Here is a 22,545-nt window from a genome sequence, read left to right as displayed (position 1 = left end):
GCTGTGGCCAGGGAGTGCAGTGGAGGATGGCCCAGGTGCTTGGGCCCTGCACCCCATGGGAGACCAGGAAAAGCACCTGGCTCCTGGCTCCTGCCATCGGATCAGCGCGGTGCGCCGGCCGCAGCGCGCCAGCCGCGGCGGCCATTGGAGGGTGAACCAATGGCAAAGGAAGACCTTTCTCTCTGTCTCTCTCTCTCACTGTCCACTCTGCCTGTCAAAAAAAAAAAAAAAAAAAAAAAAGATGAACTGTTTTAGTTTTACAAATAAAACACTTTATTAATACCTTTTAAATTGATGAATATCTAAATAAGTATACTTACTTACATTTTTAAATAGTTGCTCAGCAAGTTCTCTGACATGCTTTATCATTTTCAATGGATTGTTTTCTTCAACTTTAATTCTCTCTACTTCGAAGGCTACCAACTGAGAAAGAGAATCAAATGGCAAAATATTAACACTAACACATCATAATAAAAAAAAAAACCCAAGTGATAATTTCATACATTTGCAAGTAAAAGAAAGTCTAGAATGCATATTATTTTTAAGAGAAAATACTTCAGATTTTTCCTGGGTTTCAGTTCTGTTCTGGGATGACAGCCGATTGAATCTTTGGATTTTCCTGTGGTCCCTCTTGATGATTAAGGGCTCTACTTCTTGGGAAAGCCATTTCTGGAACTCATAGAGACTTTGTGATTCCACAAGCTTACTGCAAGAATTATCTCACACAGGGAAACTCAGAAAGTCTCTACACAATCTCCAATTCACACAATAGGAACCACACATTCACGTCAGTTTGCTAGGACTTCACACCTAGCTCTGCTGGCAGTGTGATCTGACAGGTCACTTGAACTCCTGAGCTTCAGCTTCCTCATAACCTTAGGCTTCTTCAGTTCTCAAATCACCTATACTCCAGTTTGTCTCCCTAACATCTCATTTATGGGGAGAACTATGTGAGTGTGTATGCTTAAGGTAGAGAAAAGAGTGCTGACAGGAAAAAAAAAAAAAACAGGAGGAGAGTAAATGAAGGATGAAAAGAAGAATATAAGATAGGAATCTTTGTTGTCAGATCTAATAGCTTCACTGAAACAGACAGACTATGGGTTGGTTTATTCTAGTTCAGGATTCAGAAAGACTATTAGACAAAGGCTTTTTTTTTTTTTTAATTCCAAGATGTTTACTTGATGGGAGTGTAAGGACAAGATGATGCATGATGCAAACTACTTCTGAAAATTCCATTAAGGCACCATGTGTTTGGCTGCCCAAGCTAAGCTTAAAAAAAGGAATCCTTTCCCAGGAGCAAATTCTATTTTTCTACAAAAGCACATTCCCACGAAAATAGACAAAGAGGAGAGAATGAGAAATTATTTAGATCTGGTCCATTGTTTCTCTTAGGCCCTTGAATGAGGTATAAACATATGACCAACTGACTTTCAAGTAACCACATCAATAAGACATCAAAGTCACCACTGCAGGCACAATAAAGAACTAGATGAACAGTTAGGGAAGACTCAATAGGAATCTAGGACAGGGAGCTTGTCTTATCATTGTTTTCGATCTAGAGGATACATATATAAAATATGTAATAAAAAAGGAGACATCAAATAAACTTATGCCTTCTAGTGTGTCTCAGAGTCAACTATTCTGACAAAGTCTGGAGCAGCTGGTGAAGCAAGAGCAGAATATGAACACACGGTTATGGTTAGGCTCAAAGTCAGAGGGGAATCACTTCAGGACGCAGCCACAAAGATAGTTGGAAGTGATAGCAAGCAAGTTTTCTTCAAGTAATCAATGTGACTTGTTATGAAGACGTTACCAGAGGGAGTTAGTAATGAAAAAGTGAATAGAAAACAAAAAGGATACAGAAACCACTATTACTATTCACAAAGTTTCAAAAACTGACACAATGTAGAAGCTACAAATTATACTGAGGATACTGGAGAGCATCTAATATAATCCTATTCAGTATTATGTATTAATGACTTAGTTTAGAATCTAAAGGCTGATATATAACCAATGTCAACCATATTAAGTGTTAATTGTAGAGGACTGATGGTCAGTAATTGATAAGAAAGATTTGGTCCTATCAGCATAATTTCTCCTACATCTTCTTATGTTTTGTATTATTAACTAAAGCAGTTGGTGTCTGGTGTTCATACTCAGAACTGTAACAGGTATTTATTCTATAATTCTTACCTAGGAATACTTCACTATCTTTTCAGAGAATAAAAGATCCTTTTCCTATGAAATAAGGATATTTTAAATCTCAATTCCTATCTTCTATTTTTTTTTTAAATTTGACAGAGTTATAGACAGTGAAAGAAAGAGACAGAGACAGAGACAGAGACAGAGAGAGAGAGAGAGAGAGAGAGAAAGGTCTTCCTTCCGTTGGTTCACTCCCCAAATGGCCGCTACGGATGACGCTGCGCAGATCTCGATTCCTACCTTCTACATATAAAATAAAACCACTAGCAGCAAAGATTGACTACTATTACTATTTTGTAATATAATAGGTGCTAGGAATGTTTTTTATTTTATAGATTTAAAGGAACTTTAGATTTATTGGTTTCAATATGATGCTTTTTCAGAAACTGAAAAACAGAGTAAAACTCATTATTCTACGCACCCAAATTAGGTGCTGTGAACACAGAATTAAATAAGAATTTGAGGCCAGCACTGCAGCTCAATAGGCTAATCCTCTGCCTGTGGCGCCGGCACACCGGGTTCTAGTACCAGTTGGGGCGCCTGATTCTTTCCCAGTTGCCCCTCTTCCAGTCCAGCTCTCTGCTGTGGCCTGGGAGTGCAGTGGAGGATGGCCCAGGTGCTTGGGCCCTGCACCCGCATGGGAGACCAGGAGAAGCACCTGGCTCCTGGCTTCGGATAGCACTGTGTGCCGGCCACAGCAGCCATTAGAGGGTGAACCAACGGTAAAGGAAGACCTTTCTCTCTGTCTTTCTCTCTCACTGTCTGCTCTGATGTCAAAAAAAAAAAAAAAAAAAAAAAAAAAAAAAAAAAAAAAAAAAGAATTTGAAAGATGTTTTTAAAAGAGAAAGCATAATAAATGGAAAACAACATTCGTATTTTGAGTTACATCTGCCCTATTTCTTCCTTTAGTGGTCAACTCCTTTAAGGTAAAGATTAAATTTTATTATGTACCAAAGGAGCTAGACAAATTTTGATTACTGAAGCCATGAAGTTAAACTATAGCTCTATCACTGAAAGACTCAATATAACTGCAATTTGAAGTCATATATCTATACATCAAAATTATACCTTTCTTCCTATGAGACAGGGAGAGAGATCAGTGCATTATTTTTTATTTATTTTTATTTTTTGCCAGGCAGAGTTACAGTGAGAAAGAGAGAGAGAGAGAGAGAGAGAGAGAGTTATAGACAGTGATAGAGAGACAAAGAGAACGGTCTTCCTTCCGTAGGTTCACTTCCCTAATGGCCACCACAGCCGGCGTTGCACCAATCCGAAGCCAGGAGCTTGGTACTTCCTCCCGGTCTCCCATGCGGGCACAGGGGACCCAAGCACTTGGGCCATCCTCCACTGCACTCCCGGGCCACAGCAGAGAGCTGGACTGTAAGAGGAGCAACCGGGACTAGTACCCGCTGTCCCAACCAGGACGAGAACCCTGGGTGCTGGTGCCACAGGCGGAGGATTAGCCAAGTGAGCCATGACGCTGGCTGAGATCAGTGCATTATTGACTCCAAAAAATAACTGAAGTTTTAAATTACTGTCAAAGTTTTAAAACTACTTTAATAAACTCTTGTTTAAAATTTGGGGGAAGGAGGGGAGGGGCTGATGTTGTGGAGCAGTGGGTTAAGCTAATGCCTGTATCCATATGGGCACCAGTTCGAGTCCCTGCTACTCCACTTCTAATTCAGCTCCCTGCTAATGTGGCTGGGAAGATAGCCCAAGTCCTTGGACCCATGTACCCATGTTGGGGACCCACATGCAGTTCCAGACTCCTGGCTTCAAACTGACCCAACTCTAGCCATTGTTGGCCACTTGGAGAGTGAACCAGTGGATGAAGACAGATCTCAATCTCAATCAATCAATTGATCTCTTTCTCTCTCCCCTCTTTTTCTCTCTCTCTCCTACAAACCCTGTAACTCTGAACTTCTGAGGCGTTCCATAATTATATATTTCTAATATATATAATATGAAGGTTTGGTAACATAATAATCAGCACTTAGATTATTTTGTATTTTAATTATATTTTGAGTTAATGTTAAAAACAAAACTTCTCTACTTTCAATACTAGAATATGTGTTTGTAAATAATGCATTCATTTTAGAAGAACTATACCTCATCAAAGAGATCGCAAGATCTATAAGGAGGACCTCTTTCTGAAACAAAACCTGCAAATGCCATTCCATTGAGCACTTTAGTGAGGAAATCATTCTCAACCAAACCACGCTGTCCCAAGAAAGCTGTCTGTAAAGAAAGAAAAAGTAAAACAATATTTTATTGTTTGGTAATGGATAAATGACAAAAAAAAAAACACAATAAAGATCAAAGCTTATGTAATGCCTTTATGCATAAACATGTGTTGCTATAAAATGTATTTTTCAGGAGCTGGTTTTGTGGCATAGGGGTAGAACCACAGCCTGCAATGCCAGTATTCTACGCAGGTGCAGGTTTGCACCCTGACTACTCCACCCCAATCCAGCTCCCCGATAATAGCCTAAGAAAAGCAGCTGACGATGGCCCAAGTACTTGGGTCTTTGCCCTCATTGGAGAATGGAGCTGTCGGCTTTGGCCTGGCCCAGCACTGGCTTTCGCAGACATCTGGGGAACGAATAAGCAGATGGAAGAACCCTCTGTCTCTCCTCTCTATGTAACTGACTGTCAAAATAAATAAATATATCTTTAAAAAATATAAAATATATTTCTCTTGAAAAAGTTTTTTGTCTGATACCTGAAATACAACATGTATTGAAAAGAATAAAAATCAATCTGCCCATAATTCAGGAGGGGAAATCAGAAATTAATGTTTAGTTTTAAAAGAAAAACCAACTTAAAGTTAAGAGTATAAAGTAAAGCCTTATGTCAGTTCCTTAGTAGTAAGAATTATCATCCAACCACACAAAGCAGAGATTATAAATAATCACATTTGATAAATTAAGGTCAAAAATAGGGTGCTTTATCTTACTTTGTGAAAATGTATAACTGGCTCTGCATGAATCCTTATAAGTTGTAAGCATGATCTATATCCTTGGAAGAGTTGGGCAAATAATCTAAGGAAAACTGCTCGCACTTCTTTATCCTAAAAATGTAAGAAGAAACATGTTAGGTAATTTAATTTCTAAAAAAATGTTAAGTAAAAAGTTGTAAAGAGTGTTTCAGTCTTCTCATACATAAGTTTCATTTTTGGCAACACTGAACGGTGGCGCTTCTAGTCCATCCTATCACTGGGCAGCTTAGGCTGCTAAACTGTTCTTTGTATTGAACCAAATAAAACTTGCCTCGAATGCATCTCATTTTCCTCTAAGAAAAAAGTAAGTCAGGGTCGTATCTTTTACCATGTTAGAGAAGGGCATATATCCAATTCTTTTGATTTTTCTGTCACTAATATGAAAGGAAAAAATCTTTAAACACTAAGTTTTAAGAGTTTATGAAGTCTGTTTTGAAAAGTTTTACAAAGTGTATGCAAGTTTTAAAAACCTATCCTTACATTAATAAGGCATGACCTTAAAATTGTTAATAATAGCTCAGTTTTTTTTTCAAATTTTAATATTTCTATTGATGCCTTTTTCAAATGAAAATATGTCTACTTTATTAATATACAATAAATTTATAAAATAGTCATAGATCATTAAAACTAGCAATAGTACAGATTTTGAAAGAATCACACTCTTAGGGGCCAGTTTTTTTTTTTTTTTAAGATTTTGTTTTTTATTTATTCTAAAGTCAGAGAGTTACACAGAGAGGAGAAAGGCAGAGAGAGAAGTCTTCCGTCCACTGTTTCACTCTCCAACTGGCCGCAATAGCAGGAGCTGTGCAGATCTGCAGCCAGGAGCCAGGAGCTTCTTCCAGGTCTCCCATGTGGGTGCAGGGGCTCAAGAACCTGGCCATCTTCTACTGTTTTCCCAGGTCATAGTAGAGAGCTGGACTGGAAGAAGAGCAGCTGGGACCAGAACTGGTGCCCATATAGGATGCCGGCGCTTCAGGCCAGGGCATTAACCGGCTGCGCTACAGCGCTGGACCCAGAGGCCAGTGTTGTGGCATAGAGGGTAAAACCATTGCCTGTGATGCTGGCATCCCATAAGGGTGCTGTTCATGTCCCAGTTGCTCCACTTGTGATCCAGGTCCCTGCTAATAGCATGGGAAATGAAGTGGAAGATAACCCAAGTGCTTGGGCCCCTGCTACCCTCGTGAGAGCCCCGGATGAAGCTCCTGGCTCCTGACTTTGGCTTGGCGCAGCCCTCCCAACTGTGGACATGTAGAGGGCGAACCAGTGGAGAGAAGATTTCTCTCTTTCTCTCTCTCTCTCTCACACACACACACACACACACACGCACACTCCTCCCCCACCCTAACTTTGACTTTCAAAAAAATAAATATTAAAGAAACAAATCACAAATTTAGAACTATAAGGAAAATTACAAAGCTACTAAATAAAGTCTTGATGAGGAAATGAGGGTCAAGAATGCTTAAGTTACTTGTCAAAGGTGTCCAGCACTATCAGGCTCCTTACTATACATCAAGCTCACCTCCAAGAAATACAATGGGCAAAATAAAAAAAGGGGCCTCTGTTATACATGCACCCTTTTGTCTTCTAACTGGAGCTATCTTCATCTACTTATTCTTCAAACTTAATTCTATTCTATTATTAACATTGTTTGTTTCCATTTTTATAAGCCTCCTTTACATTTTTTAAATTCCCATGGCAAAGTTTCCTATGCTCTAACCCAGGTTCTGATTTTCTGTCCTATACTTGTTCATGCTTCTGCAGGGCAAAGTCTTAGTTCTCCTGTCCTCCTGGTCAGTGCACTTTCCTGTAGCTCTCCCATGAACAGGACATCCAGGACTCTCAGTGGAAACTCTCCAATTTCTAATTTGTGGCACTTTTTACTATGCTGCAACATCTGACTAACTTCACTCAACTTCTTTAACAAACCTACAAAATAGAAGTATTATTAAACTTACCAGCATTTTTGAATGTGATAAAGCTGTTCGTGGAGGAGGAAAAGCATGATCTGCTACTTCCAAATCTGGGTGTAAAATCTACAGCAAAGAAGTTTTCTTAAGTGAAATGTCTTAATAGCAACAAAATCTAACCTTTTTCTAACAAAAAATTTCTAAAAAAAATCTAACAAAATCTAATCTACTTGGGGAATTAAGATGGAAAAGTATGTGTATGAATTATGATCCATTCTCTCCATGAAACACGTTAGATAGTTGAGTTAGTTTGGTGGTAAGATCACTAAGATAAAACAGTCAGTAAAAAAAAAAAAAGTTGTTCTAGAAAGAAACAAATAGTATGGTCTCATTTACTTGAAAATAAAAAACCTCTAAATCTGCATACATATACATACAAGTTGTGATCAATAAAACAACAGTCACCTCTCGGAAAGGAATGGTCAGGGCAGAGCTATTTTTCTGCTTAGCTGATTTTTTTTAAAAACACGCATGTGTTTTCATGTTTCTTATTTTAATAAATTAACTGAAATATGGAGGAAGAAAGGAATAACCTTTTGAACTCTGCAGTCCAGAAGGGAAAGCCCAGTACAATGTGACAAGTGTTACAAATATATAAAATATAATGTATTTAATATAATTAATTCATGCTAGGGAAAGTTGGGGAAAAACAAATAAGGAAATATTTGAGTATGATTTTGAAGGAAAGCAGGTTGGGGAACATGTAGAAAAGAAGGGCTCATGTAAGACTTGCCCAGAGAAAAAGATGAAATGCATCAGTATTTAGCAAATTTTGGTCTGTATAGAATCACTTTCAAATACCAAGGTTTCTTGATAGTATACTTAGAATAGATAAAATAATACTAAAATATTGACAATTATCACCCAATCACCTGCACAGTGATATAACAATGTCTTGGCGTCTATATAATCATCCACAATCATTACATAGTTCAAGTGCTGTATTGTCATTTGATTTAACTATTTACTAACCAACAAAGCTTTATGTATTTGTTACTCAAATCTCCCTCATGGTTTATCAAATATGATTTCTTTTTCAGTGCTGTTTTGACAATATACTATGTTCTGATATCTTATTCACGATACTACAAAATTCACCATTGTGCTCGATAAACATAATAGCCATACTCAGTTCTACCAAAAAGGAATTTTACACATTGGTCAAATGTGGTGGTATAGGTGTAGCAGGTTAAAGTTATCAGTATGCAACACCACCCCTATCAGGAAGAATTAAAATTTTGGTTAATTTTGATATGAAACCCCTGAATAATTGTTAATATCACCAAGATGTAACTACATAAGCAATTTAATAAATTTTCTAGAAACACTGAGCTTTCTACAATCACTTAAAATATTATCTTCTCTCTATGATTAGCATAGAGTGGGTCCTCTGTATATAGAGTCATATTAAAAATGATACATAATGAATAAGGAGATGGGAGAGGGAATGGGAGGTGGGATGGGAAGGGGTGGGGTATGGGGGGAAAGAACCACTATATTCCTAAAGTTGTATCTATATAAAAATGCATTCGTTAAATAAAAATGAAAAAATGAAAAAAGTCAAAAAACCCAAAATACTATCTTCTCAGCATTTGCTATATCCATATACCACCTACACAATTAGAGTTAATATTTTTCCTTAAACTGTCTTTAAGTCATTTCACCTTTTTAAATCTAGTATTTTCTTAGATAATATCTGTCAAATCACAGATTTTATGTTATTTACAATAAGTATATAATTATTGAAAAGATTTAACAATACTACTCAAAGTCACCTCCAGACTTCACTTTGAGAAAAAGTCACCTTGTCACCTCTGCATAAAACAATCATCCTAGAGATAAAGACCAGGAAATAGGCCTAAAGATAGTATGTGATTTTCTCAAAAACATCAAGTGGCACAATGTAGACTGGAATTCAGCTCTCTTGCGCCCTATGCATGTTTCCTTTCCAAATTATCACACTTTGTATTACAGATTACAAACTATATTAGGAAAAGCCAGTTTTCTCTAAATGTTCTCATTTTACAGATATCACTATAACAACATAAGGACTAATACAAATTTTAAAGTTTTCTGTGAATAAAATTCCCCTGGTAATCCTAGATTTCTAGGTTTATATTTAAAGGAAAAAAACTTTTAAGCATTCTAAGCTAACATATTACTACAAGAAAATATGAAGGTCTTTGTCCCAATAATATCTTGGAAAAGAATACAAGATTTCTAGGGTTCACTTTTCTGATGATGGGTAAATGAGCACCTAAAAAAGCTGTTAGTAAAATAATTTTAAAAATCAACCAAGGTAGGGGCTGGTATTGTAGCACATGGAGGTAGGCCACTTCTTTTGATGCTGGCATCCCAACTGAGTTCCAGTTGCTCTGCTTCTGATAGATCTTCCTGCTAACACACAAGAGAAGGCAATGGAAGATGGCCCAAGTATTTGGGCCCCTGCTACCCATCTGGGAGACCTGGATGGAGCTGTACGCTCCTGGCTTCAGCCTGGGAGAATGAACCAGCAAATCAAAGATTTTTTTCTCCCTCCCTTTCTCTATCACTATTCTTTTCTTTTCTTTTAAGTTTTTACTTAATGTATGTACTTTTTCATATATACAACTTTAGGAATATAGTGGTTCTTTCCCCCATACCTAGCCTCCCACCCCAGTTCCCATCCCACCTCCCTCTTCCTCTCCCTCTTCATTATGGTTCATTTTTAGTTCAATTTTATATACAGAGGACCAACTCCATGTTAAGCACAGATTTCAACAGTTTGTACCTCCTCACACACACATAACATATAGAGTACAGTTTGAGAACAAGATTTGCAGTGGATTCTCATAGTAAAACTCATTACGGATGGAGGTCCTACATGGGGAGTAAGTACAGTGACTTCTGTTGTTCCTTTAACAATTAACACTCTCATTTATGATGTCGGTGACCATCTGAGGCTCTTGCCATAGTATGCTTCTCAAAAAAATAAATCTTTTTTTAAAAAATCAACTAAGGTAAAATAATACAAAAGAATTAAACTTGTATCAACAAGAAAACCCAGGCCACAATATATTTTAAAATTAACTTTACTGTGGGGCTGGCGCTGTGGAGTAGCGGGTAAAGGGGCTGCCTGCAGTGCCGGAATCCCATATGGGCGCCGGTTTAAGTCCCAGCTGCTCCACTTCCGATCCAGCTCTCTGCTATGGCCTGGAAAGGGAGAAAACAGCCCAAGTCTTTGGGCCCTTGCACTCATGTGGGAGACACAGAGGAAGCTCCTGGCTCCTGACTTCAGATTGGCTCAGCTCTGGCCATTGTGGCCATTTGGGGAGCGAACCAGGGGATGGAAGATCTAACTCTGCCTTTCAAACAAATAGATGGATCTTAAAAAAAAAAGCAAAAAGCAAAAAAATCTTACTGCATGAAATGCTAGACAATTAAAAGTATAAGCAAGTAATGTTTTTCTGTAGTAATCTGAAAACACTGGCAAGATAACATCACACAGCTTTGCAAGCACTGTATCTACCAAGAAGAAATGGGACGCCAATATGGAGGTTAGAAACAGAGGTAAAATTTCAAAAGTGAGGATTTTAGGGGATTTAGGAATTTAGAGGAAGAGTTTTATCTTGGCTTCATAAGAGTATTCCCAATACCCAGCGCAGTCTTTAATACATAATAGCAATAAATAAACTGAATAAAAGAATGAAGGTAGAACAAATATTGAGTTAGGATTCAAAGTATATTCTAAAGAATATACTTTACCTAGTAAAGGGAGAATTCTAAATACTGTATCAGAATAAACCATGTTTCAACCATATAATTCTCTTTCTTATATAATTAAATTTACAATGTTTTATAAATTTCAACTAACTTAGTGTCAGATTTACATCAGGCGAAAATCACTATTTAAAAAAATAAGTCATACCAAAGAAAGAGCTGCTTGAGTCTGATGTAGAAGTGGCTCTGGAAGGGAAGACAGGTGAATGCATTCAGGAATTTTAATAGTTCCTCCATCCAAATCTGCTATGATTACATCTAACTGAAAGAGATTTAAAAAAAAAGGAGCCTATAATTAACAAAATATATTTGTTGTTAAGCAAATTAATTTGGCCCTAATTCAAAATGAGAGAATCTAAGTGTGGAAATAACTTAGTTGTCCTTATTAACAGAATTCTGAGTTCATGGGTTCCCTGTACTCTGTATTTTTCCAGCTTCTTTTGTACTTAGGTGACTAAGTTTGTGCCCATAAAACACGAGAAGTGATGTATACAGTTTCAGCCCTCCAAGACAGGAGTATGTAATGCTCCACTATGTCTTTCCTTTTCGTATAGGCTAAACTCATGAACTGGAAGCAAATAATCCTTATGCATAGATAGAGAAACAAGAAGGAAAGAAAGTTCAGCTTTGAATGACTTTATGGAGCAAACTGCCCTTGAAAAACTGAACATCTCTATGAACTGGTACATGAGGGGTAAATTCCACTTTGGATACGCTATTATGGTAGTTTAGCTATATCTTTAGTAAACCAGTATTTATTATAAAAGTTAACAAAGCAATTAGTATACATCAAAAGGGCCCTGTTAGGTATTTAAGAAAAAACTTACTTTACACATTTTACAAGAGTCTATTAAAAATAATTTACATAAAAATGTAAGAAAAACTAGCCTGTTGTTACACTGATAATATGATTATAAGTCAATTTTCATTTATTAATTAAAATTTGACAAATTTAATTTGCCAGCACCTGGTTTTAATTACCTCCACTGCTGCTTATATTTATTGCTAATAAAATTATCTATAAACCAGAAGGGCATGCTTCAAATTAGTGCTGATTAAATTTTCCTGAAATGTCTATTGATTTATATATATTTTTATATGGTAATATCAGAATTAAATAGGAACTAGTTATTCACATTTAAGCTTAGGGAAACAAATACAGGTCTTATTAATAATTATGATGTTGAATAATTTTCTGTTAAATGACAGCTCTGTTGTGATTACAACAATAATTATTATGTAAGTACCAACAGAGGTTACTTCTTTGCTAGCATTTACAACTAAAAGAGGAGAATTACAAAGAGTTAAGAATTTGCAGATTATGGGCTTAGTAGGCTAAGCCTCCGCCTGTATGGCCTGGGAAAGCAGTGGAAGATGGTCCAAGTGCTTGGGCCCCTGCACTCTCATGGGAGACCTAGAAGAAGTATTTGGCTTTCAGCCGTTGCCACCATTTGGGGAGCGAACCAATGGATGGAGGACTTTTCTGTCTTTCCTTCTCTCTCTCTCTAACTCTGCCTCTCAAATAAATAAACCTTTAAAAAAAAAAAACAAAGAATTTGCAGATTACAATTATGATGTAGTCGACCCTTCAGTTACAATGTTTGAGAGTATATGCCTCATCTCACATAAAGAAATTACTGGTCAACTCTAATAGCTGGAAATGTTTATATTATGCAGAAATCTGTTTATATATTCCCTATGTATATTGATTACATTTTAGCTTGAACTACAAAAAATGGTATTATCCTTCAAAAAAATGGTATTATCCTTCAAAAAAAAGGTATTATCCTTCCTCCCTGTGACAGTCACTTAAATATTTCAGTTATCAAATAGTATCAGATTATCACCTGACAAAATTTCCTTAGGATATTATCTTTCTAAATTCCTGACACCCATGGATGTTCTTCTCTCTAGATTCTTTATTTTGTTTCAATTCCTTTTAAAGTATGATACAGAATTCTAAAAGCATTATTTCAGAAATGAAAATTTCAGAAATTATTTCTGTTTGAACACAGAGTCCCCTTTTCCTTCTCTAGTATTTCCATTCACAGACATTAAGAATACAAAAATTTGGTGGATCTCATACCAAACCTGTGTTCCACTAGAAACCCATCACTTTTTGCAAATGCTTTTAAAGATTTATTTATTTGAAAGGCTGAGTGACAGAGATGGAGAGACAGACAGACACAGACACTCCTTCCCCCTGCCCCACCGCTGCCCGATATCTTCCTTCTGCTGGTTCACTCCTCAAATGACATTTTAAGGATTGGCCAGGCTGAAACTAGGAGCCAGAAACTCCACCCCGATCTCCCATGTGGGTGTAAGAGGCCCATGCACTTGGGCAATTTTCTGCTGCTTTCCTAGGAGCACCACCAGGGAGCTGGATTGAAAGTGGAACAGCCAGGACCAGAACCGGTGCTCCACTACGGTATGCTGGCATTGCAGGCAGTAGCTTAACCAGCTGTGCCATAATGCTGACCCGCACCACTCAATATAAGATAGGTCTTAATTAAAATTATGAATAAATTAAACACTAATAACTAAAGTATAACACTAATTAATGGATTGGTTTATCTTCCTTTTTTATATATAGGATAGGAATACAGAAAGATAAAGTTAACATGTCAAAAAGAGTAGTATTTAGGAATATTAATGGAGATGGTTGTGGCACAGTGGGTTAGGCCACCGTTTATGACACCTGCATCCCATAAATCCTGAATGCTCTGCTCTCAATCCAGCTTCCTGTTAATTTGCCTGGGAAAGCAGTGAATTATGGCCCAAAGTACTTATGTCCGTGCCACTCACATGGGACACCTGGATGGAATTCCTGGCTCCTGACTTCGACCTGGCCCAGCCCTGGCTATTGGGGACATCTAGGGAGTGCACCAGTGGATGCAAGATCTCTCTCTCTACTTCTCCCTGCTGCACTCCTCAACCCCAACCCTGCTTCCATCATTCTGCCATTCAAGTAAGTAAGTAACCAAGTAAATAAATAAATAAATCTTTTAAAAAAAGAATGTTAATGAATTCTTTTTTAAAATCTTCCATACTTGCTTGTAAGACAAAATTAACATATTTAGACTTTTCAGTGATGCTTTTCCTTCAGCCAATAATGTCTGCTGGAAATTTAAGAGATATGAAAATGGTAGTAATTTGAAATGTCATAGGACTCAAAGAAATATGATTGACATTAAGACTCAATAACTGGAACCTTAAAAAAAAATGAATACTTAGGGGCTGTTACTGTGATGTAGGGGTAGAGCTGCCAACTGCGATGGCAATAGACCATATGGGCACAGGTTCATGTCCTGGCTGCTCCACTTCCAACCCAGCTCCCTGCTAATGGCCTGGGAAAAGCAGATAACGATTGTCCAAGTGTTTGTGCCTCTGCTACCCACTCAGATGAAGCCCCTGGCTCCCAGCCTGGGCCTGGCGCAGCCCTAGCCTTTCCAACTATCTAGAGAATGAACCAGTGGATGGAAGATGTCTTTCTCTCTTTCCTTCTCTCTCTCTCCCTTCTCCCTCTCTGTGTAGCCATTTCAAATAAATAAATCTTTAAAAAAATTAAAGCAGCTTATTTTAAAAAATGAATACTTACAAGTTCATGGATATCAGTTTTAAAGATAGAATGTACTCCAATAATGAAAGGCGTTGGGGAACTTAGAACTTCTAGTAGTTGTGCTGGGAGAATGGGAATATATGGATAGCTGGAAATAATAAAAACATTTTGTCAAATATATTTCTTATACAGTGATATAAGCATTTTCTTTCATGTTTATGCTAGATAAATTTTAGATTACCTATGCTTACAAATTATCAATAATACTATCACCCTTATTAATATGAAAATCTTGAAAGGAGCAATTAAAAATATTCATGTGAAAGATATGATCAGATAAAACAATATAAAGTAAATGGAACCTAAGCCAACTTACTTATCTCATTTCTCTTAGGCAAGTCGTCTCTTCAGGTATTTTAACTTTGTTTTTATTTATTTGACAGAGTTAGACAGTGAGAGAGAGACAGAGAGAAAGGTCTTCTTTCCATTGGTTCACCCCCCAAAACAGCCGCTACGGCCGGACCTATGCCAATCCAAAGCCAGGAGCCAGGTGCTTCCTCCTGGTCTCCCATGAGGGTGCAGGGGCCCAAGCACTTGGGCCATCCTCCACTGCCTTCCTGGGCCACAGCAGAGAGCGGGACTGGAAGAGAAGCAACCGGGACTAGAATTGGCGCCCATATGGGATGCCGTGCTGCAGACAGAGGATTAACCAAGTGAGCCACTGCGCCAGCCCCTTAATATTGTTTGAAAATATTTGCTTTATTTAGAAACCTGACATCAGACAGTAATACTGACTCCCTGATAAGGCCTCTGCTCTCAACATGGGGCAATAATTTCTCTATATAAAATAATCATTCAGGCCGGCGCCGTGGCTCACTAGGCTAATCCTCCGCCTTGCAGCACCGGCACACCGGGTTCTAGTCCCGGTCGGGGCGCTGGATTCTGTCCCGGTTACCCCTCTTCCAGGCCAGTTCTCTGCTGTGGCCAGGGAGCGCAGTGGAGGATGGCCCAGGTGCTTGGGCCCTGCACCCCATGGGAGACCAGGAAAAGCACCTGGCTCCTGGCTCCTGCCATCGGATCAGCGCGGTGCGCTGGCCGCAGCGCGCCGGCCGTGGCGGCCATTGGAGGGTGAACCAACAGCAAAAGGAAGACCTTTCTCTCTGTCTCTCTCTCTCACTGTCCACTCTGGCTGTCAAAAAAAATTAAAAAAAATTAAAAAAAATAAAAATAAAAATAATCATTCAAATCTTATCTTCTATATATAATGTTTACATTCATTAAGAACAGCTAAAAAAATTAAGACCAAAAAGACTTTATCTTATTTAAAAGGTTAAGAGCATATAGACAAACAAAAATTTTTAAGGAAATTATTGAGAGAGTTGAAAATTTTACCTAGTTTGTATAGGTTTATGTTTCCTAGATACTACAATTATCAAATTAATTGAACACTATTATTAAAGGTATTCTCCTTATAGCACTATTAGGCATTAATGTTTACTTTGTTTTGTTTTTATACTTTTTGTTGTAGAAAATTTCAACAAATTACTATGAAGCCTCATTATCCAACCCAGATTTGACAATACCAATCCATGGCTATATTCATATCTATATACATATCTTTCAACTCACTTTTGTTCTTTTTTCTACTCTATTATTATAAAGCAAACCCTAGATATCATTACTGTATTGTTAATCTATAAATACTTTAGGAGATGTCTAAAACAGATAAGGCCTCTTTATTAATAAATGGCAACATTATTAAAATATCTAAAATCAATAATTCTTTAATACCAATGGTCAACACTTACTGAATATTTTTATCACAAACTATATTAAGAGAAAATTAAGTATTGCTGACAATACTATTTAAATGTTGTTTTTACGAAATTAGTCAACACTCCATAATGGAAAATCTGGAAAAGTTCCAAAGTCTAGGCTAGGTTTTATCAGAATTATGACTCACATAATGGCATCACTTTAGAATTTACATTTATGCAGTTAAAAACCATTATGTCATGACATTTTGACTTATCAATAAGCAGTGTATAATTCTGGCATAAATAAAATTATCAAATAAAAAAATCTCACCTATATTTAAGAGGAAACATTAAAGATTCCAGGGCTCTACAAGCATCACTAAGTCTCTGGAAACTTGCAGAATGGAAGAGAACCTTATTTTCTGTGAGTACTGCACAGAAGAGGCTGAGGACGTTCTGAATTCCTGAAAACACAAGAGAAAAAACTTACTGAGTGCTGCCAACAATCAGACTTAAAATGACATAAAAAAAAAGAAAAAAGAAAGCCAATATTTTTGGAATCTCCAAAGGGAAATATCAGGATAAACTATAAATTGCATACAACCTGTGGGTCTTTGTTTTCCCAGATACTGTTTTATCTTTACTTTCCAAGTCAGTGTAACACTCATTGATAATAATGGTTGATTGGAAATATACTATTAACTTCTTCTCAACTTTATCTCCAAGGTCTGTACTTAAGTTCCTGTTTTAGACAATGGCATTGTTCTGCTAACTTTTTCCCATTAAAGTAAATCTGACATTAACATAATTAGACTTTGATTTGAAATTTGGTATAGCTTCTATTTTTTTACTACTTTGTTTTTTTAAAAGATTTATTTTTTGAAAAGGCAGAGTTGATAGGGTGAGGGAGAGGGCAAGAGATAACCTTCCACCTGCTACTTCACTCCCAAAGTGGCTGCAATAGCCAAGGCTGGGTTAGGCTGAAGCAAGGAGCCAAGAACTCCATCTGGGTCTCCCAAGTGAGTGGTAAAGGCCCAACTACTTGGGCCATCATTTGCTGCTTTCCCATGTGCATTATCAGAAAGCTGCATTGGAAGTAGAGCAGCTGAGACTTAAACAGGAACTTTGATAAGGCATGCAGATATCACAAATGGTTGCTTATCTAGCTGCATCATAATGTTACCCCTGTCTTTGTAACTCAGGACTTTCTCTACTTAAAATAAATATATATTTGATATATTTTAAAATCAAGTCTAACAACCTATAACATTAACCTGTAACATTTTAGTACTTCATTCCTTTTCATGCCTGAACAGCATTATTCCATTTTATGCATATACCTCATTTTGATTTCCCATCCATTCATCCTTTAGATGCACATCTGGGTTTTTGCTATCTTTTAGCTACTTGGAATAGTCCTTCTCTCAACATGCATACACATGTACCTGTTTCAGTATCCTTTTTTTTTTTTTTTTTTTTTTTTTTGACAGGCAGAGTTAGGCAGTGTGAGAGAGAGAGAAACAGAGAGAAAGGTCTTCCTTTTCTGTTGGTTCACCCCCCAAATAGCTGCTATGGCCAGCGTGCTGTGCCAATACGAAGCCAGGAGCCAGGTGCTTCTCCTGGTCTCCCATGCGGGTACAGGGCCCAAGCACTTGAGCCATCCTCCACTGCACTCCTGGGCCACAGCAGAGAGCTGGACTGGAAGAGGAGCAACCGGGACTAGAATCCAGGGTGCTGGTGCTGCAGGTGGAGGATTAGCCTAGTGAGCTGTGGTGCTGGCCTTAGTATCCATTTTTAATTCTTTTGTATAAATATACCTAAAAGTTTAACTGTAAGGTTACATATGACTGCCATGTTTAATCTTTAAAGGAACTGTTTTACACAGCACTTGAACTACTTTACATTTCCACCAGCAATATGTGAATGTTCTAATTTCTTTACATCTGCAATAACACACCTTTTCCTTTTTTAAAAAAAAATTGTATCAATGCTGGTGAATACAAAATGATAATGCATTGTTGTTTTCTAATGTTTTGTAAATATCTATTTACTTGGTAGGCATAGTGGGAGGGGAAGGATGAGAATATCTTCTATCCACGCATTTATTCCCCAAATGCCTACAACAGCCATGGCTAGGCAAGGCTGAAGCCAGGAGCCAGGAACTCCAACTGAGTCTCCAACATGGGTGACCAAACCATCATTTGCTAATTTCCCAGGTGCATTAGCAGGGAGCCAGATCAGAAGCATAGTAGTGGGGACTTGAAAACCTGTACTTGTTCTGTACTGTACTGGGATGCTGGTGTCAGAACCATTTGCTGAAGAGAATCATCTTACAGTTTTGCTACTCTTGTCAAAAATCAATTCACCATAAATGTATGAGTTCATTTCTGGACTCTCAATTGTATCCACTGCTCTATGTGTCTATACTATGCCAAGGTCATACTATTTGCTTACTGAAGCTTTGTAGTACGTTTGAAATTGGGAAGAGTGAGCTGAACCTTCAAACTCTGTTCTTCCTCAATATTGCTTTGGTTATTAAATATACCACAAAATTCCACACAAATTTAAGGATCAGTTTTTTTTTTTTTTTTTTTTTTTTTTTTGTGACAGGCAGAGTGGACAGTGAGAGAGAGAGAGAGACAGAGAGAAAGGTCTTCTCTTGCCGCTGGTTCACCCTCCAATGGCTGCCGGCGGACCACGCTGATCCGATAGCAGGAGCCAGGTGCTTCTCCTGGTCTCCCATGGGGTGCAGGGCCCAAGCACTTGGGCCATCCTCCACTGCACTCCCTGGCCACAGCAGAGAGCTGGCCTGGAAGAGGGGCAACTGGGACAGAATCCGGCACCCTGACTGGGACTAGAACCCAGTGTGCTGGCACCGCAAGACGGAGGATTAGCCTAGTGAGCCGCGGCGCCGGCTAGCTTTTCCCTTTCTACAAAAAAGGTCATTAGAGTTTTGATAAGAGTGCACTGTATCTTTAAATTGCTTTGCATAATACCAATATCCTAACAACACTGAATCTTCCAATCCATGAACATGAGTAGCCTTTATTTCTTCAGCCAATGTTTTGTAGTTTCCAAAGAACAAGCCTTTCACACTCTTGATTAAATTTATTCCTGGGCACTTTACTCTTTTAGACATAATGTAAAGGAATGGTTACACTAGTTTTATTTTCAAATTGTTTGCTGCTTGTATATCCTTTAAAAAAAAAAAAACTTTAAAAAATGAAGCACATGGGTAGGTATTTGGCACAGGGATTACGTCACCATTTGGGACACCTGCGTCCCATATAGCAGTGCCTGATTTGAATCTCAGGTTCTATGCTTCTGATCTAGCTTCATGCTTAGCATTCTGGGAAGCAGAAGGTGAGGGCTCAAGCACCGGGTCCCTGATTCCCATGTTGGAGACCTGATTGAGTTATGGATTCCTGTTACCAGCCTGGCCCTCTCTTGGCTGATATACTTGGGAGAGTGAAGCAGGGGATGGAAGATCTCTGTCCTTCAAACAAAACAAAATAAATAAAAATAGGTTTTTTTTTTTTTTTTTGACAGGCAGAGTGGACAGTGAGAGAGAGAGACAGAGAGAAAGGTCTTCCTTTGCCGTTGGTTCACCCTCCAATGGGACAGAATCCGGTGCCCCGACCGGGACTAGAACCCAGTGTGCCGGCACCGCAAGACGGAGGATTAGCCTACTGAGCCGCGGCGCCGGCCAAAAATAGGTTTAAAAAAAAAAAAAACTAAAGAACAGGGGTTGGCACTGTAGCTAAGCCTCTACCTGCAGCGCCAGCAACCCATATGGTCACTGGTTTGTGTCACAGCTGTTGCTCTTCTGATCCAGCTCTCTGCTAATGGCCTGGGAAAGCAGTGGAAAATGGCCCAAGTGCTTGGGCCCCTGCACCCACTCGGAAGACCTGGAGGAAGCTCCTAGTTCCAGATCGATTCAACTCTGGCCATTGAGCCATCTGGGGAGTGAACCAGTGGATAGAAAACCTTTCTGTCTCTCCCTCTGTCTTCTGTAGCTCAATAATTAATTAATTTTAAAAAATCTAAAAAAATTTCAAGAACAAACCTTAGCTCGTAAGTTATACAAAAACAACTTGAGTCTGCTTTGGCCACTGGACCATATTTGATGACAGCTGGTCAAATGTTTCTCTTGTTCATAGCAAATAGTTTGAACGTCCTTTTTAAAATGTAGTTTGGGGGCCAGTGCTGTGGCGTAGCAGGTAAAGCCACCACCTGCAGTGCGGGCACACTGGTTTGAGTCCTGGCTGCTCCACTTCCAATCCAACTCTCTAGTATGGCCTGGGAAAGCAGTACAGGATGGCCCAAGCCCTTGGATCCCTGTAAACACATGGGAGACCTGGAAGAAGCTCCTGGCTTTGGATCGGTGCAGCTCTGGTCGTTGTGGCCAATTGGGGAGTGAACCAGCAGATGGAAGACCTCTCTCTCTCTCTCTCTGCATAATTCTTTCAAATAAATAAATAAATATTTTTAAAATATGTAGTTTGACAAGCTCTGCCTTTGGAATTGAGAGATTGGTGCATTTACACTTAGTTTAACTGTTGATATGGAAGATTTGTCAGCCATTTTGCTCTTTATTTAGCATATTTTTTTAAGATTTATTTTATTTGAAAGAGTTAGAGAGAGAGAGAGAGACAGCGAGAGCAGTCTTCCATCTGCTGGTTCACTCCCCAGATGGCCACAACAGCCGCAGCTGCGCCGATCCAAAGCTGGGAGTCAGGAGCTTCTTTGGGGTCTCCCACTTGGGTACAGGGGCCCAAGCATTTGGGCCATTTTCCACTGCTTTCCCAGGCCATAGCAGAGAGCTGGATCAGAAGAGCAGCAGCCAGGACTAGAACCGGTGTCCATATGGAATCCTGGTGCCCATATGGGATGCCAGCACCTCAAGCCAGGGCTTTAACCCACTGTGCCACAGCGCAGGCCCCATTTAGCATTTCTTAAGTCTTTTATTTTGTTCCACTGTTCCCCCTTGACTTCTTCAGTGTTAAATATTATTTTTTAAGTTTGTCAGTTAATTCCTCTGATGATTTTATAACTGTATTTTTAATAATTTATTTAAAAGGCAGAGTTACAGAATGAGGGAGCAGTAGAGAGAGAGAGATCTTCCAACAACTGGTTCACTCCCCAAATGGCTGCAACTGCTGGGGCTGGGCCAGACCAAAGCTAGAAGTCAAGAGCTTCTTCCAGCCAGCGCCGCGGCTCACTAGGCTAATGCTCCACCTTGCAGCGCTGGCACACTGGGTTCTAGTCCTGGTCGGGGTGTCGGATTCTGTCCCGGTTGCCCCTCTTCCAGGCCAGCTCTCTGCTGTGGCCAGGGAGTGCAGTGGAGGATGGCCCAGGTACTTGGGCCCTGCACCCCATGGGAGACCAGGAGAAGTACCTGGCTCCTGCCATTGGATCAGCGCGGTGCGTAGGCCGCAGCGCGCCAGCCGTGGCGGCCATTGGAGGGTGAACCAACAGCAAAGGAAGACCTTTCTCTCTGTCTCTCTCTCTCACTGTCCACTCTGCCTGTCAAACAAACAAACAAAAAGAGCTTCTTCCAGATCTCCCACACAGGCACAGGGGCCCAAGGACTCAGACCATCTTCTGCTGCTTTCCCAGGCCATTAGTAGGAAGCTGGATCATAAGTGGAGTAGCTGGAACTTGAACTGGCAGACATATGGGACTCTTTTTTAAATCTATATACCTTTCCCTGCAACTTAAGTTTTCTATTGACTATATCATCAAAATCTATTACTTTTTTAAACCAAATACCCACTATTATATAAATCAGCTTTGAATTTATTCTGTACCTACTGAGAAACATTTACAATGCTGCCAGTTCTGAGATGCAGACAATACCATATTGAATTTCCTTGTATAGTACCTCACGGTATGTGGAGTATGGTGAATGTTTTCTAGAGTCTGATAGGGAAATGGTAAAATGAAAACACAAAGGAGATTCATTGCCAGGTATGCAAAAGGAGATGCCAAAGCACACTTCACATACCAAATTATAGAGCTCCCCAAAATGATTCTTTTCATATTGTTATTGTTATGAGGAATTCAACAAAAGCAAGGCTTGATCCAAGTTCTTGGCTCCACATTAGAATATACAAAAGGAGATATATATAAGGTGGGTAGGAGTTGAAACAGATAGCACATACTCAGACATAAGCACAGGCAACCTTCCTTCTCAAAGGAAGAGCTGCTGCCCCTGTGAAAGTTGGGGTCTTCCTTTTATAGGGTAGGCGGTGGTGCTTGGGGCAGGACCTAACTGATTATTCAAAGGAGTCAGTTTGGATG

General features: G+C 38.9%; 1 protein-coding gene across 10 annotated transcripts in view; it reads right to left on the bottom strand.

Moving 5' to 3' along the window:
- SBF2 (SET binding factor 2) overlaps positions 1 to 22,545 on the bottom strand; it is a 517,136-nt gene that overhangs the window by 233,673 nt on the left and 260,918 nt on the right. For all 10 annotated transcript variants that reach the window (XR_016231409.1, XR_016231408.1, XM_089328918.1 and 7 more), the window contains 7 exons: positions 16,574 to 16,706; positions 14,525 to 14,633; positions 11,075 to 11,188; positions 7,156 to 7,233; positions 5,159 to 5,272; positions 4,312 to 4,440; positions 325 to 423 (listed from right to left, as the gene is read on the bottom strand). Coding sequence is in view for 8 of the 10 variants with exons in the window: in XM_008266103.5 (XP_008264325.3) it covers positions 325 to 423; positions 4,312 to 4,440; positions 5,159 to 5,272; positions 7,156 to 7,233; positions 11,075 to 11,188; positions 14,525 to 14,633; positions 16,574 to 16,706 (776 nt within the window). In the remaining 2 variants the exon portion in view is untranslated. The remainder of the gene's footprint in view (positions 1 to 324; positions 424 to 4,311; positions 4,441 to 5,158; positions 5,273 to 7,155; positions 7,234 to 11,074; positions 11,189 to 14,524; positions 14,634 to 16,573; positions 16,707 to 22,545) is intronic.

The sequence above is a fragment of the Oryctolagus cuniculus genome, chromosome 1 (assembly GCF_051225735.1).
Source record: "Oryctolagus cuniculus isolate XC-2025 breed Fujian yellow rabbit chromosome 1, ASM5122573v1, whole genome shotgun sequence".
Taxonomy (NCBI): domain Eukaryota; kingdom Metazoa; phylum Chordata; class Mammalia; order Lagomorpha; family Leporidae; genus Oryctolagus; species Oryctolagus cuniculus.
The sequence above is the reverse complement of the archived record's forward strand: the minus strand, read 5'-3'. Positions and strand labels throughout refer to the sequence as shown.